Here is a 15,797-nt window from a genome sequence, read left to right on the forward strand (position 1 = left end):
CAGATTGTGGCCTTCAGCCTTGACTATACAGGTAGTTCCCATCTGTTTGCAAATAATTCTCCAGCTATGCATGCAGCAGCAATCTACAAAACTCAGAATGTGTGTTTGTGAAAAAGAAAAAAAAGGAAAGAAAAAAAACCAAGCAAGAGACAAGTACAGCCATGATTCTGATCTCTAATTTTCAGTGAAAAAAACCCAAAGGTCAACAAGCAAAACTAAAGATATTTAAAATCCCTGAAGAGACCCCGTACTCTTTCTAACGCTTAACAGCACAGCTTACCTTGCAATATATTTCACATTAGCATCTAAAGCACGACCAAGTACAAAGTGCAGCACACTTTATCATTACAGCACACAGGGTAAGATCCTGGCCCCATTTGAATCAATGTCAAAACTCTTATTAAAAGTTCAAGAGATGCCAGTATTCGAAATCCGATCGATACAGACCTCTCCCTTTCAAATTCTTGTAAAAGAAGACATTTTGAAAACTATTGTGCTGGTTTCTGCTGCTGCCTCCCACTTTACTGAGAGAGGTTGGCTGAACTGGACTTTGGTGATGAGAGACGTGAACAGAAATAAAAGGAGAAAACGTCAGGAAAACTGAATAAATTTCCTTCTTTGCACAACTCCAAATCCCACTGTCAGCATTAATTCAGAAAACAAAACACGTCCAAACAGACTATTCAAGATTATCGTACCTGTATGATGTGAAACAGGGCAAACAACAGTCAAGACTGAAGTAATATTTTGAAATTAAACAGCCTTGAGCAGTTAGCAGGAGATATGATAAGAACTTTATACTGTTTTAATACTAGTGGATCTGTTCTATAGTTTGTGCTGATCAATAACGCACTGCTTCCAAACTCCACTATCCATTCGCTCGCATTACAGAAGTTTTAAGACCTTGCCTGAAAATAAAAGGATCAGTGTAACATACAAATAGGATTTAATCTGTAGCCATGACAACACAGCCTTTCCAAAAATGACTCTAACCCAATGAACATCGGTCAATTAATTTAAGAAGGGTTGTTTTTTCCTGGCTCATTAATAAAAAAAGTTGGAAATCAACAAACATTACATTGGCTTTAGCTAGAGGAAACATTCAATGGCTCCTGTTGTAAAAGTGAGTGTAGTGCTCTTGACAGAAACCAGTGTATTCAGTCATCTGAAGATGCACGTGGCCATGGCCAATGCCCTCGTTTCTCCCCCACCCCCAAGTCCCGCAACAAAGCAAGAAAAATTAGTTTCTTCTTACACCCCACCACAGATTTTCTCCCATAGTTTGACTACAGTAATCCTTAAACAGGCAGAAAGTTGATGTGTTCTCTTCAGTTGATGCCTCCAACTTCTTCATTCTTGGCTCAAGTTTTATTCATTAATATTAGTCATCAGTTATTAAGAAAAAGATAGTTTCTAAGTGTTTGTTGTTGTTTTTTTAACTGAAATTAATCGGATACCATAGTCTGGTTATATGTGCTGAACTGCAGCTGTCAGTTACTCCTTTTTCTTGAATTCTTGGTTGCCATAGCTGGAGCCTTTTTCTATTTCAGTTACTCCTATCAGTCTACGAACTCCAAAGGAAGCTTTAAAATATAACAGAGAAATGGGAGGCATATTAAAACCAGTTCAAGGATTTAGGAAGTTACATGTAAACACACAAGCAGAACCAACAAGAGTTAACCCAGTCCTGAAGACAGTACTGACTATAGACCAACAGTGAGGCTATAGACTATATTTTATATATTGACTATAGACCAAGTATGAGGCCACACACGGATCACAGGTCAGATGGCACTAAAAGAGCAGGACAATCCAGATTTAAAAATATAATTAATGCTTCGATGTTGATTCACAGGACAGGTAGTATGCACGCTGAAGCATATGTCCTCCCCCCCACCCTTTGGTTTTTGGGTTGTGGGTTTTTTTTAGGGTTTTTTGTTTGAAGGGGGAAGGTTGAGGGTTTGGGTTTTTTGTATTTTGTTTGCCTTTTTTTTTTTTTTTTTTTAATTCACAGATAAAGTGCACAGTAAAAGTACTTTCTCCTTCAGGCACCATAATAATGGGCTACAAGACTCAATTGCTATTGATTGCTATACATATTGCCTAAGATATGAAGGCAAGCCTGTCTGCATTAAAGCTCTTGAAATAATAAGAACGCTATACAACATAAAGACTACAAGTAAGCTCCAAGTACTCTTCTGCAAGCCCCATTCATATTAATTAATTAACATACAGAATTTATTGGAGGTAATGGATCCTGTTACATGTCATTTTGGGTGTAGCATCTTCTCTGCTTTTATTACCTGCTCCAACAAGTCCCAGGAATGCAAGGATAAGGAGAGGTGATCCACTTGCAAAAACTCCAAAGCCAAATGTGAAGAGAGGAGAGAGGAGAACTGTGGCCCAAAAAAGAAAGTTTAGGAGAGTCCATGGTCTCCTAGGAGGTTTAAACTGCTGGCCAGGAAATATGCCTTCCTGATTATACATCTCTTGCAAAGCATCCTGGGAGAAAAAGAAAATAGACGAAAACATGTTCATAATGTTTGCACCAAGCAATCCAAGAATAGTCAACTCCAGGACAACATCAAGGACAGTATCTGTAGTAAACACCCATCAAGAGTTCACAGCATCGACTTCCATCTGCTGTCATATGTTTGGGCATTTCTGTTGACTGCCAAGGCTACCATATTAACCCTCTGAAGGCAATCTTGGCCACCATCAGAAACTGAAACCATATCAGCCTCTCCACTGCCAAATACCTTCATCTCTTCTCTTAATTGCTTAGGAATATTAGGGCAGCGTCAAGGCCAGAGGCCAATTCAGGCACTACCTGCCTCTCTTCTTTTTCTTCCCGCTTTCACTTCCAATAAGGTCAGCATGGTTTAGCAAAGGACAGCAGAAAAATCTGTATATACAGCCAGAAGAGGAAGGCAAAGCACAAGCTAACCAGCAGAGACATGTGCCAGCCATAAGCCCAGGACTTCAACAGAGTAGTTGTACCCTGATCTCAGCCTGCAGAGAGATGCAATCACGAGACACATGAGCCAAAGGAGCAGCATGCCCACAGTCTTCCCTCAGTTTGTAAGAATGTTTTGTAAGGTTTCCAAGCCATTACCAAGGATGGCTCAAGTTTGGCTGCTTCTTATTTTTCCCCAGTTAAGCTGTTTTTCTTTTACCTTCCCTTATAAAGGGCTGAGGAGCACAAGGCGTTCCTTGCCAATAACACAGCCTTTTGAGGACATACCCTCTGTGCGGGAAGAGCACTTTAAGGAATCCAGTTACAACATATTGCTAACACCATGTCGTGGTTTACGCTGGGCTGGCCACTAAACAAATGACAGATGCTCTCTTTTAATCTCTGTCTCTTCCCAGAAGAGAAGGGAGAGAGAATAAGGGAGAGAGACTTACGGGTTGAAAAGAAACTAAAACTACTTTAATGAAATATTAATAATAAAAAGACAGCAATATTAATAAGAAAATAATTAAATATATACAATATATACAAAACCAATATCGAGCTCCTAGGATGACAATCACATCACCAACAGGCACTGGGAAAGTCCAAGCCTGGACTCAGTGACAGGCAGGAACTGGATTCAGGAACGCACAGATCAGGATGAAAGGCAGACGAACAGACAGAGTCCTCCTCAGACGTCAGCCACTGAAGAAAAGAGGCTGATCCCTTTGACCCCTCAGCTTTTATACTGAGCATGAGGCAGATGGGATGTAATACCCTGTGGGTCAGATTTGGGTCACCTGTTGTGTTCACTCCTCCCCACATGTGCGACCCTTTACAGGAGGTCTGCTTCCAACCCTCCAATGTGGCACACAAAAAAGTTAGCTGACCTTGGCTGTTATAGCAATGAGTATAAACAAGAGCCTCTCTGCATACCATTCTTTGGTATTAACCGTAAACATCAGACCTTATCACTCTGTAAGCAGCAGACACTGTCTGAAAAATATGCCGTTAATTTCACTTAGTTAAAAGAGACTTAACTGAAAAGTAAAATTACTGAACAGAAAATTGGTTCTGTTCTACCTCAAACCAGGACACACTATAAGATCAATATATAAAATACCTACATATGTAAGTAATACCTCCCCAGCAACACCTCACACCAAAAGTTGAACAGAGGTACAACTGACACAAGCAAGGAACACCAAGCCGTCCCTCTGGAAGCAAAGCAGAGCATTCTGCCCAAAGAATGGCACCGAGCGGAATGAATGAATGCTCTGTGCGCCATCTGCTCTAGCTCTGCATTCACTATTTAACAAAGCAGGAGCCAAGCAGAGAAAGACCACACCTGGAACATACACCTTAACGTCTGCTCCTCCAGCCAGGCAACGTCAGAAGGAATTCTTACGTCCAGGAGCCTTTTCACAAGGGAATTACATGATGGCGTGTCCCTGATAGCAGGAGACAGGATTCAAGGAGCCCAAATTTTATTTGGGGTTGTTTGTTGGGTTTTTTTGTTTGTTTGTTTGTTTAAAGGTATCTAATCCCATATTACACTAACTGACCCAACAAGCTAGTTTGATACACCTGCTAATGGGAGGCACTGGGAGAAGATGATGATAGCTACCATTTTTTGTAAGATAACTTCACTCCCCTTAATTGAATTAGAGCTTAGGTATTCAAACAAATTAGGTTAAAATGAACCAAATGAAACTCAGAACAATCTGCTGCCTACCTACAGGCTAAGCATAACCTTGGAAATGCTGCAGCACAGGTCAACACAGCAGAAGAAAGCCCAAGACAGTTAAAGTTTCCGTGCTCCTCTGTTTTGCCACAAAGATAAGCAACACAAAAATCAAGATACACATTTCAAGTTCAACAATCCACCAATTAGGTCTGGGCTACATTAATTACAGTTCTCTCCTCCTCCTCCTCACAGAACTGTTAAATCCGTGTTGAAGAAATTAACCATCTAAGGTAAAAAAGAAAAATACAATACACGAGAAAAAGCTTTGAGCCGTTTGAAGGCATGCTGAGCATGTGCTACATCCGTCCCTGGCAGCAGATCCCACTGCAGAGGTATTACCAGGAGGCAGAAGAAAAGTGACAGTGGAAGAAACATGAAAGCGAAGGACAATTGCAGCTAAGAGCTGGACCGGCTCTCCCTGACATACAGTTATCACTCTTGTTGAGTGCCTAAAGACACCCACAGGGAAAATGAAGCTTTTAGAAATGTATGAGAGACCCAAGAGATGAAGAATATAAATAGACAGTGGATTGCTATTAGTCTTCTGCAACTCAGATATACCTCTGAATCCCATTGTGTTTCCCAGCAATTTGAGACCTATTCACTCACCAGCCCACTGTGGCCAAGGGGCTCTTCTGTACCGCTCTTTTCAGCGGTTAGAGGGATGGCTGCCAAATTATACATGATATTTCCATCTCTTCTCTCCATCCAGTGGAATAGTGTGCATTACTCAGTGCCTTAATACACTACCACCGTGAAAGTCCCAAAAGAGAGAAAAGAAAGCAAATCTGTTTACCTTTTCCTGGTAAAGCTTATGAAGCCAGTTTGCAGCTTCTTTTTCATCTTGAGGGATATCTTCCAGAGGAAATCTCCTAGTTTAGTAGAAACATTAAAAAAGGAAAAAAAAGAAGAGTTAAGGGGAAATCCAGGTATTTGACTTTAGACCTTTACTAGGGAAGATCTTCTATTCAGTGAAAGGCATAAGCTACAGATAATACTGTCACTGATGGCAGAGGTCTGAAACGCAGAGAACTGGGACTTAAGCAACACCTAAAACTCAAGATTCCTGAGAGAAAATAAACTGTACAAGCTCCTATCAATTTCAGAGCGCATCAGTAAAACAAGCATTTCCCATTCAAACACTGTTCTTCCTTCACCAGAACCTCACTGGTTGATTCCCAGTGAGCTCAGACTGAGGCACCCAGCGCTGGGAAAAGATAAGCAAGTGGCAAACCGCAGGATAACTGTTTGTTACTTTTTGTTAGTGAAAACCCCATTTTGGAAGGAATGGGAGGGGTGGTTAAAAATTCACTTCATACCAACTCTAAGGAAAGCATCTTCTACAGCAACTGCACTTCTCTCTCCTTGCCTCTCCAGCCCTACAGATTGAGGCATGCCGTTCCGGGTGCATGCAAAAATTACACCCAGCTCCAGGTACTGACCTGACCTGACCGAGAACAGGCACCTTTTAAGAGCCTCTTTCTAGTGGTGAAGAGCCAACCATTTTCCTGCATTCTTTTATTTGCCAAGAGAGGCCACTAACATGCTCACAAATGTATCATCTCTTTTCTCAGTGGCACACATCTCAGTCCTGGATCAATTTAGAAAGTTGCTCAGTCTGTAGAGGGCAGGCACAGACACCTTACCCTCAGCTTGACCATATTTTGGCACCACTTGGACTGTATCATTGCCCTCTTATAGCAGGGCAATAAGAACAGAAGGGTGACCTCTTGGAGGGCTCCAGACTCAGTGATTCCAGATACAACTTACTTGCTGCGGTTCAACCAGGGAATATATTTCTGCAGTATGAACTAAAGCCTTCAAGTCTGCAGCAGCAGAGGGAAGGCATTCTAATACATTTCTAATAATTTCTGCATCCCATAAACAAATTTAACACCGGATTTTACAGATTTACTTTCATTAGCTCTAACAGGAGAAGCCGCTCAATTAATATAAATAATGCTCAATAAAAGCTCAGTAAAAAGTCATTTGCTGAAAGCTCTCTGGTAAATTTATCGCTGTATTGCTATCACCACTAGAGGGTACTCACAGCAATAAATAACATTTGGTAATTTAGCTGATTATTTTCTCTGGAGCCAGTCAGGAGAAAGACTGGATCCTCTGCAAAGAGCTAAGCTTCGTACCTCTGCACAGGTAACTGCATATGCATATACGAAGAACAAGAGCTTATATTCTTCCTTTCTCTGAGCTAAGCAAAGTCTGCTGGCACATTAAGGACATGTTCAATTTTCAGCATAAAGACTGTAAAAATAGTTTCCTTATTCTCACAGCTTCCTCTCCAAGATAGAGAAAAAGCTTCAATCAGCTTGAGATTGCTGATTCAGCCCACAAACATCTTTTAAATCAAAATTATCTGAACAAAGTCATTAGTTTCTATAATAGGGTACAATTCGTAATTTTACCTGGCAACATCATCCTCAACAGAATTTTATGAACCCAAACCTTTTCTAATGACTATTGAAAACTACATTTTTCTTTCCTCCCGCTACCTCACCAATAAATAAAACCAACTTGCATCTGCATTAGCAATCCATAGGATATTTAACTGAATGCAGCTGCTCTTCAATGTCTAATTATAGAGATGTACATCCATGCATGTGTACCCCAGATCTCGCTAGACATGCTACATGCATCTGCCATCAGTATGGCATTACAGGTGGCAGCCACCTGACCAGCTGTTTTGCTAGCTGTAAGTTGTCTGCTCACTTTCCTCATCAGGAATATGTCTGGCAAGTGTAAATAGCCAAAATGAAACCCCTTGCAAACGAGTGACCTCACCTCTCCCCAGACTTCTGCGGCCTTCTTTCTAACTGAAGGCTAAAATGTTGTGGAAGTTGCACAACTGGAATGCACGTCCTTCCCTTCCTCACTAGGGCTGCAGCACTCTCCCCTCCCCTGAGGGAGCATTTGTTCCACAAAACTGTTGCTGCTATACCTCCACACAATGGATCATCAGTGTGATTCCCTACAAAGTCTTTCACCCTTGGAGGCTCTGGCAAGACACACCTGCCCTGTAGAAGGACAACGTATAGAGCCAGTACCACACATCTGCAATGCAGACCCATGGCCACAGGGGAAAGGAGTGGGGGTAGTAAGGCTTTTTTATTTTCCTTTTTTCTTTTAAATACCAAACACCAATCTCATCACCAGAACGTAGCAATGTTTTCCAAAGTGTGGGTGATGTGGGTGAAGTCCCCAGAGAAGAAGTGAACTGTCAAAAGAACTTTGGAGAGAACCACCACGTCATTTGCCAGGTGCAAACATAAAAGGGAAAAAGAAGAAATTCAACAGGGAAGGGTCGGTAGTTCTTACGATCACAAGGAAGCCTTAAAAGCAGAAGACAACACGGAGAAAGCAACAAAGAGAAAACGTGTGTGTACGTGCATGTGTGTACATGCTGTATGGAGTTAGGTGTTAGCAGTTACTCTTTCAGGTAAAAGAGTAATGAGAAATGTGAGGAATGTGCCACCTCATTCATACGATGTCAGAATTTCAGCATGATTGAACTTCTAATCCACTAATCAAACCATGTGAGAGAAGGAGAGAAACTGGCACAGTAAAGAGCTTTACACCATTTACTACAAGAGACTACTGACGTTGGACAGGCTATTTATACTATGCATGTGCTCGCAGGAGACCGGGAAGAGAGCAGAACAGTTGGTTTTCTGTTCCCATCAGAGAAAGGAAAAAAAAAATGTGGACTAGTGTCCTCACTGCACAAAATTTGGGGAAACCCTGTAATGACAATGCGGTCGTACCCAGGCTTAGAGTCTGCTCAGAGCTCTCTGATTTGCTGGGTGATATTACGGAATCTCACACATGAAAGCGAACTAAAGCAAGGGGGAAACGCAGAGGTCTTTGTAGCCTGCAGAGAAGCTTCAAGGACAAGGAAAAGGGACTACAGCAAAGGACATTACCCTGTAAAATCTGAATACAATTCAACATGCCAAAGCACGCACCTTAGGGCTCACCTCCATCATTATATGCTCACCTTACACACATATCTGCTTCATATTTCTTTCCATAAAGAATTCCTAATAAAGACGGGTTCTTGTTTCCTCTGAAATTTAGTGTTACATCATACACTGCTGAAACTGTTACAAAAAAGAAAATACGGTTGTTATATCAGCAATTCTAGCAACCACGTTGCCGGCATCCTTACATTAGACAGCAACAAGGCCTTGTGCGAGCCTTGCATTAATGACATCAGGTAGCAGGGTCCTTCACTACTTTGTGTTTACGTGTTGTATTTATCTCTATCAGCCACATGACATTCCCATCTACATAGTATATGTGTTACCAAAACACAAGACAACTTGATGAACTAAGCAACGATGACATACATGAAAGGTTTATTATTTTTTAAGACTGGTATCTGAGAGTTATGTGGCACAAATTAACGGCTGACATGCTAAACGCTTATTCCTGCCAACTCACTAATTGTAATGGACGTAATGAACAACGGTGTATACTACACTGTGCTACACAGGAGTATACTAAACAACACACTGCAATTAATGCAAAGAAAAAGTAGTAGTTGCAAGTACCTGTTCCCCTGAGACACTGGACAGCAGTGGTGAAACCTTTGGTTCTGGGCAACAGGTGGTATTTCAGTTTAGGCAATCCCTTGGATTCAGCTACCTCCATACTGATACGATGCTTGGTCTCTGTAAAACGAGTTCCTTCACAGTACAGGAGAAACTAGTACAACAAGACAAAAGGCAACAACGAGGACAACTTGAGATCAAAAGAAACCAAGCAGAATACTCAAAATTTGTGTAAGATAAACATACATCCACGCACGTGCACACACTTCAACTGTCTCACTTGATCATCAAGTATTAGGCATAAGCACCACCTCACAACTCATTTACACTTATATTTAACAACACCGGTACCAAATTTAAGGTGACAAAAAGTCTAAGTGGCTATAACTGAAACCTTTACTTAAAAAAATATCTCTGAAGGCTTTGGCTCGCTAACGGTGGACTAATCTACAAGTCAGAAAAAGCAATCCAAATACCAGTACACAACCACTTTAGGAAAAATACATATTAATCACTCGCTACCTCACTTAAAATGTGTACTGTACAACCAGAATTACTCATCTGAAGACAAACTTGTTTGTCTGAAACCTTTTCTGATTTTCTATTTCATTTGTATCATTTGTGTTCATAAAAAATGGTGCCTTTCCCTAAAACCCGTACCTTGTTCATCTTGTAAGGCACCAATCTGACTGTGGTATTCTAAGTGACTACTAAAGCCTTGAATCCTCCCATACTGACTTCAAGCAGCACAAAAGATCGACTTGTCCTTCCTCCGGCATCTATATTACCTTTGCTCTAGTTGAGAGAGAGAGACAGACCAGAAGCAATGCAAAGCCAAGAGAAGACAAAGCCCTTCTGAGGGCCCTAGGGCACCATTCCCATTGCACCAGCAATAGAAAACATTGCTGCATTGGAACACACAAACCTCTGCATCCCTGGCAAGCGATGGAGGGGGAGAAGGGCATGTTGCTACTACTGTCTCCCAGCAGTATCATGCAATGCTGTAACATTGCAATTCAAAAGAAAGACTTGTCGAATGCATCGCCAGGTATCTGATGTTTGTCAGTATTGCGGTTGCTTGACTTTTTCTCTGTAGTGTATCCACATACTGTGCACCACAAAAGGTAAGTTAAATGAGTGTTAAGACCATAAAGCCACAGACACGAGAGTTAGACCTGTTAGTGGGAGAACGGGAGATGGTGCTGCAATCTTCATTTGGCCCTTGAGAGCACATCCATTATGACAATCTGACCAACCACCACCAAGTGGTGAGGGCGGCACAAGATTCAGAGCGTAACACTGCAATCTCAGCCCCAGTCTGCAATGCAAGCTCTTTCCTCTATACCAAATTCTCACCCTCTTCTAGTCAATGGCCCGGTGATCCTTCTGGACCAAGTAGGCGAGGGAGGTACAGACTGCGCTGCAGTGCACATGTGAGAAAGACCTCACGAAGGAAGGGTGCACAGACAGCCCTAATTGTGGCACTTACAATGCACAAAAATTAGGAAATTGATTTACTCAAGTCAATTTTAATCATCATTTAAATTACCAAGCAGGAAGTCTTGATTTAAATAATCAATGCTAACTGCACTTTGCATTTATATTTTCTACTTGTTTTCCCCAGAGACTAGTCCTTGGTTCTCAATCGTAGAATCATTAAAACATATAGGTTTGCAACTAAAGTGCAGTCTTGAGATTTTTTAATTGGGCGGGTTTTTTCTTATTTTCTTTCCCCCACACTAATCAGGATATTTTAAATGTAGTTCACATCCATATATTCAAGCAATTATGCAGTTTAAAATACATTCTCCAGGTTCTTATTTTTTATATCTTTGTAATGACAGAAAATCACAAATGACGCATTCACAATGTGCTAGTTAAGGCTTACTATTTCACTATTCATTTTAACAAGCTATGCTGGATAATATTGAAAAATCACTTAAAATGCACAAAAAGCCTCTTAAAGTGTTTTATGAGCCAAATTACATGTGCTGCTGTAAAAGCAAACCAGTAAATTTATCAAAACGTTTGCATTCAATATTAAAAGAAGCTTAATAGGTTGATTATATTACTCTGTTGCTGCAGTAAAATCTAATAACGTTGCCCATAATGAAACATAGATGTTTCACCCTTGACTTCAAATAATATCAAAATAAAAAGGAAAAGCATAATTGCAAAAGCAGATGTAAGCTTACCATATACTCTCATAGACCCTTTTTGGGAAACCCGTCATTTCATAGATCAATGAACACACTAACAAGAACTTCCTATCAAAGCTCATGGTCTGTGTATTTCCACATCCCAATTCACTCACTTCTCCAGAAAAGACTTTTGTGTGTATGTGTCTTTTTAGCCTACCTCAGAAAACGTAGCTTAGGGTTATATAGATTTGGCAGTCGAATATAGGCTGTTAGTTTTTTTTTAAAGGTAAAAATAAGATCAGGCAAAATTAACAAGTATTATACAAGCCTGATTTACAAGCTTCTAATTACCTATGCAAGCTTCTGAACTGTTTCCCAAATGACTTCCCTTACCAACAGGCAAACAGAGCAACACTTTACCAGCGCACCCAAAAAGACCTCCTGAAACAGAGCACAGGTTTTCCTTGACAACACTTGAAGATGAGCAGACCTTTTCCTGATATATAAGGCTACAGTATCACATGAGCATCTCTGTCATCATTTCACTTCTAGCAGTCAATACTAGAGGAGGAACTCGGTACTTACCCACATATATTCAGGATAATCAGCCAAACGTTTTAATCCTTCAATAACCGTATCTCTATCTTCTTCCCATTTCCTTTTGCAGAAAACAATCTCAAGGAAGTACCACGTCCAGCCAATCAGGGGCACATATAGTAGCTCTCTCTTAGCAAGAACTTTGGAACTCTTGGAGAAAAACAAAAATAACAATCCAAAAATGTCATTTGCTGATTGGAACAATGAGATCAAACAAAGACATTAAAGTTGACAAAGAGTTGATGGACACTCAAATGCAAAGAAATTGTATGTGCATGGGTTTTAAATAGACCTATAGTCCTCCAGATGAAGGGAAAGCTCATGGCCTCACGTACCCCTAGCACTCCAAAGCGCTCTGTCATAGTCCAGCCACACAAGAAGTCGATTTCAAAGTTGTGATTCAAGATGATGATGACGTGTTCTTTCCCAAAGGTGTTCACCGTGGCCTCGTCTGAGAACAAGGTGCACTCTGTGCCTGACCACCATTCCAGCAGCATTACCAACTCTGACAAACATGATGAAGACAGAGAGAGGAGTTAGGGGTGCTGCTTACAAAAAGCATTTAGCGTTTCACCTCCAGCCCCATTCAGTGCTTACTCTCTTCTGACTCCAAACAACACTGCCGCCTTTTCAATCCAATCCACTAGAGATGAAATGAGAGCTGAGACAGGTATAGACCAAATAACATCACCACCCTCAAGCAGTATTTAGCACACTAGATATATGCATTATAGATAATTTAACAAGTTTTTAACCATGACAAGTTTGGGCATTATATTATGAATGTGAACTTTCATGATCACTGACAGAAACTCCAAAACTTTGTGCCTGAAAACAGACAGTTAAGCCGTTGATTGCTCCACTAAATGAGCACAGTTTCTCCCAGGTGGAATACAAATTATGCATAGATGCAGCCTAATGCTTTTACTCAACATGAAACAAGCTTTATGGAGGTAAACAGACCAATAAAGAGCTTTTAAAGGGACACAGTGCCATAGATCTTCTGCAATAGATTTTAATATTACAACACAGGACTCTAATCGTTCTGTATTATGGTCATCAACACAGAGTCAAAAGCACCACAGAATTGAGCTAATTTATCAAAATACCCAGGCAAAGCCAGGAATGGTAAATTGTGTCTTACTGCAAAAGAAAGAATGAGCCCTTTCTCGTCTGTCTTGTCCAGCTTTCCAATATCCCAGCATCTCTCATACTCCACCCTGAACATTTCCTTCATCACCCACTCTTCTTATTTTCCACCTCCCCTTTTTTCATCTTATAAAAACCCCTCCACTTAAATTCAGTACGCACTGAATGTAGATGCTACGGTTAGCCTATTTCTCTCATTTCAGTACAACCAGGCAGACGGAAGGCATTGCTTGTATCATGGGACAACTGTAGGAAGTATGAGAATAGTTCACCCTCCCAGTAGGAAGATTTGCTTCCATGCGAACTGTAGTCATTGGTATTTTCTCATTTCAATGAGATATGGATGCAATCAAAATTTGGTTGCACAAATATGGCAGTTAAAAAGTTCAACTCTTCCTGCACTACTACAACAAACTTGCAGGGTCAAAACTGGAAGGCACCCCCTCAGTTCTCTACATCAGGTTCTGCCACTCAGTATTTCAGCTTTCCATCGAGAGGCCCTGGTTTTGCAAAATGGAGCAGCGCTTTCCTGCAAAAGGGCTTCTGATCAGCAGGATCACGACAAGGTAATCTGTCCATACTGCCAAATAAGAGTGGGTCCAATTTTGGAACCCATCAGAGAGAAGGCAAACACAGTGTTTGAGTGAATGATAGGGAAAACCAATCCTGGTCTGCTCAAGATACATAACTTCTCCAGCAGTAGTTTTTTCATGTATATTCCCCATGTGACCACTTATCCACCACATTATTCCCCTGTGTCATTTCCAAGACTCACTCATTTGGAGGCACGACATAGTTATGCAACTTGCTGATGAAGAGAGTGTGACCCTGGTAAACTGGAAATATAGCAGAGGAAAGACAGAATAATAGTTTATACCAGCTAGAGGTTTCTATCATTGCTTTCCAGCTTTGTCTCCTTTGCAAAGGATGTGATCACTTACCTTTCTTGCTCTGGTTATCCTGGCTCAGTAAAAGGGAAAAGAGGACAGCAAGCGTGTCCTCAGTTGAGAGCTATGCTCTTCCAAGCAGGTGGCCGGCAAAATGGAGTAGTGGTACCAAACACAGTGTGGTACTCTGAGTGAGTTTCCCTTTCCATTGCTGTCTATGTTCTAAGGAGGAACATCTCCAGTACCTGCTACAGTTGCTGCATTTTCTTACCAAAAATAAAATAAAATGGGTGTGTTTCTTCTTCAAATTCAGAAAAAAAATTCCACAGAGCCAGGTGTGGATGATTTTCTGCAGAGCTTTTCTTCTACCGTTCACTCTAAAATAGCAGAGGACGCTTTGCTGAGAGATTTGCCAGAGTTCATACTGAGAGAGGAGGGTTGATGAGCCGGAGAATTAATACGAGGAAACAGATTGTCCTTTACAAGCGTACTGATAAATGATGTAATTATAACCGGGAGTGGGCTCATTTCCTTTTATTTGGTGTGTGGGTTACAGCTATTTTGCGTGGCACCAATCCTGCTGATGCTACAGCAAGCCCATCCTTCTGAATGAAGGGACAGGAACACTTGTGCTACTTGCGATGCTTCCTGCAGGGGACAAGCAACACCTCTCTACAACAAACCCCCTCCTGTAGCCGGGGTTCCCACACGCCAAGGCAGGCGGGTTTATAGCCTTGCAAGCCACCCCGAAACAAAGCAAACAAGAGGCATAGCCCACCTCTCAGTTTAAAGTACTAACATTTGAGAGATTATTTTTGCAACCGGACTAAAACAAATGTGCTGAGCTCTCCAAAGGCATAAGTCATCTAAAAGGAGCTGATGTAGGAGAGAGAGCTTGTAGTACAGGCTACCTGTTGTGAATTACATGCGTTGCAAAGGGTTTACGTTGAGCCCAGAGCCCAACAGACTTTTTTCCCCAAACGTCTGCCACAAACACCGGATAGAGTCTATCTCCTTCCCCTTCTGAAGGGGTGCTTTATGTATTTGAGAAGAGACAGGGTAAGAACAGAGCGTGGTTTTCAGCGGGCTAGAGTACATAGCCAGATACACAATCACCGGTGTACCAACCCCTGCACACCGATCCTCTGCCGGATGGGCAGAGCAGCTTCTGTTACAGACAGCTCTGATGAACGCCCTCAGCTTAAAACTAAACAGCTTGGAGTAAGCGAGCAAAACATCGCATCCAGAACAGAAGACCAACCTACAGGTTCATTGCCAAAAGGCTTCCACATAATGAAATATATTTCATTATGAATGGCAGCATTTGAACTGCCGCATTTACACGGCTTACTTAATTTGTTATAAATCAGAATTGAAGTGCATATTCTGTCAGCTCTTCCATTACAGGCCATCGACACTCTGCAATCCCATATAACATTTACATTAATTTTCATAGTTTAATTTCTCAATCATTTAATTTATATTAGGCTATACATGAGGGGTTATCCTAGGTACAACCCAATTATCTACTCAACTCCTCCAAACCTTTTTGAACAATAGTGTAGGTTATTTCCAGTGTATACAAAATAAAAGGTAACAGCATTTAAAATGTGATTTTTCCATGCACAATGCTAACTTGGTAGAAAGCAAGCATCTGAACCTACAAGCCTTAAAGGCACAAGCAGCTCATACCCTCGGGAAAGCCAGACTATTACTGCAACAATAGTTTTCAGGATGAAATGAGGTTCTAGA

General features: G+C 41.2%; 1 protein-coding gene across 10 annotated transcripts in view; it reads right to left on the reverse strand.

Moving 5' to 3' along the window:
- Positions 1 to 591: 591 nt before the first annotated feature.
- Positions 592 to 15,797, reverse strand: part of AGPAT3 (1-acylglycerol-3-phosphate O-acyltransferase 3) — a 92,882-nt gene continuing 77,676 nt past the window's right edge. For all 10 annotated transcript variants that reach the window (XM_063344639.1, XM_063344585.1, XM_063344614.1 and 7 more), the window contains 7 exons: positions 12,345 to 12,514; positions 11,998 to 12,159; positions 9,272 to 9,425; positions 8,716 to 8,818; positions 5,500 to 5,575; positions 2,304 to 2,502; positions 592 to 1,583 (listed from right to left, as the gene is read on the reverse strand). In XM_063344639.1, the coding sequence (XP_063200709.1) occupies positions 1,495 to 1,583; positions 2,304 to 2,502; positions 5,500 to 5,575; positions 8,716 to 8,818; positions 9,272 to 9,425; positions 11,998 to 12,159; positions 12,345 to 12,514 (953 nt within the window). In that variant the 3' untranslated portion in view covers positions 592 to 1,494. The remainder of the gene's footprint in view (positions 1,584 to 2,303; positions 2,503 to 5,499; positions 5,576 to 8,715; positions 8,819 to 9,271; positions 9,426 to 11,997; positions 12,160 to 12,344; positions 12,515 to 15,797) is intronic.

The sequence above is a fragment of the Chroicocephalus ridibundus genome, chromosome 1, assembly GCF_963924245.1.
Source record: "Chroicocephalus ridibundus chromosome 1, bChrRid1.1, whole genome shotgun sequence".
NCBI classification, from domain to species: Eukaryota; Metazoa; Chordata; class Aves; order Charadriiformes; family Laridae; genus Chroicocephalus; species Chroicocephalus ridibundus.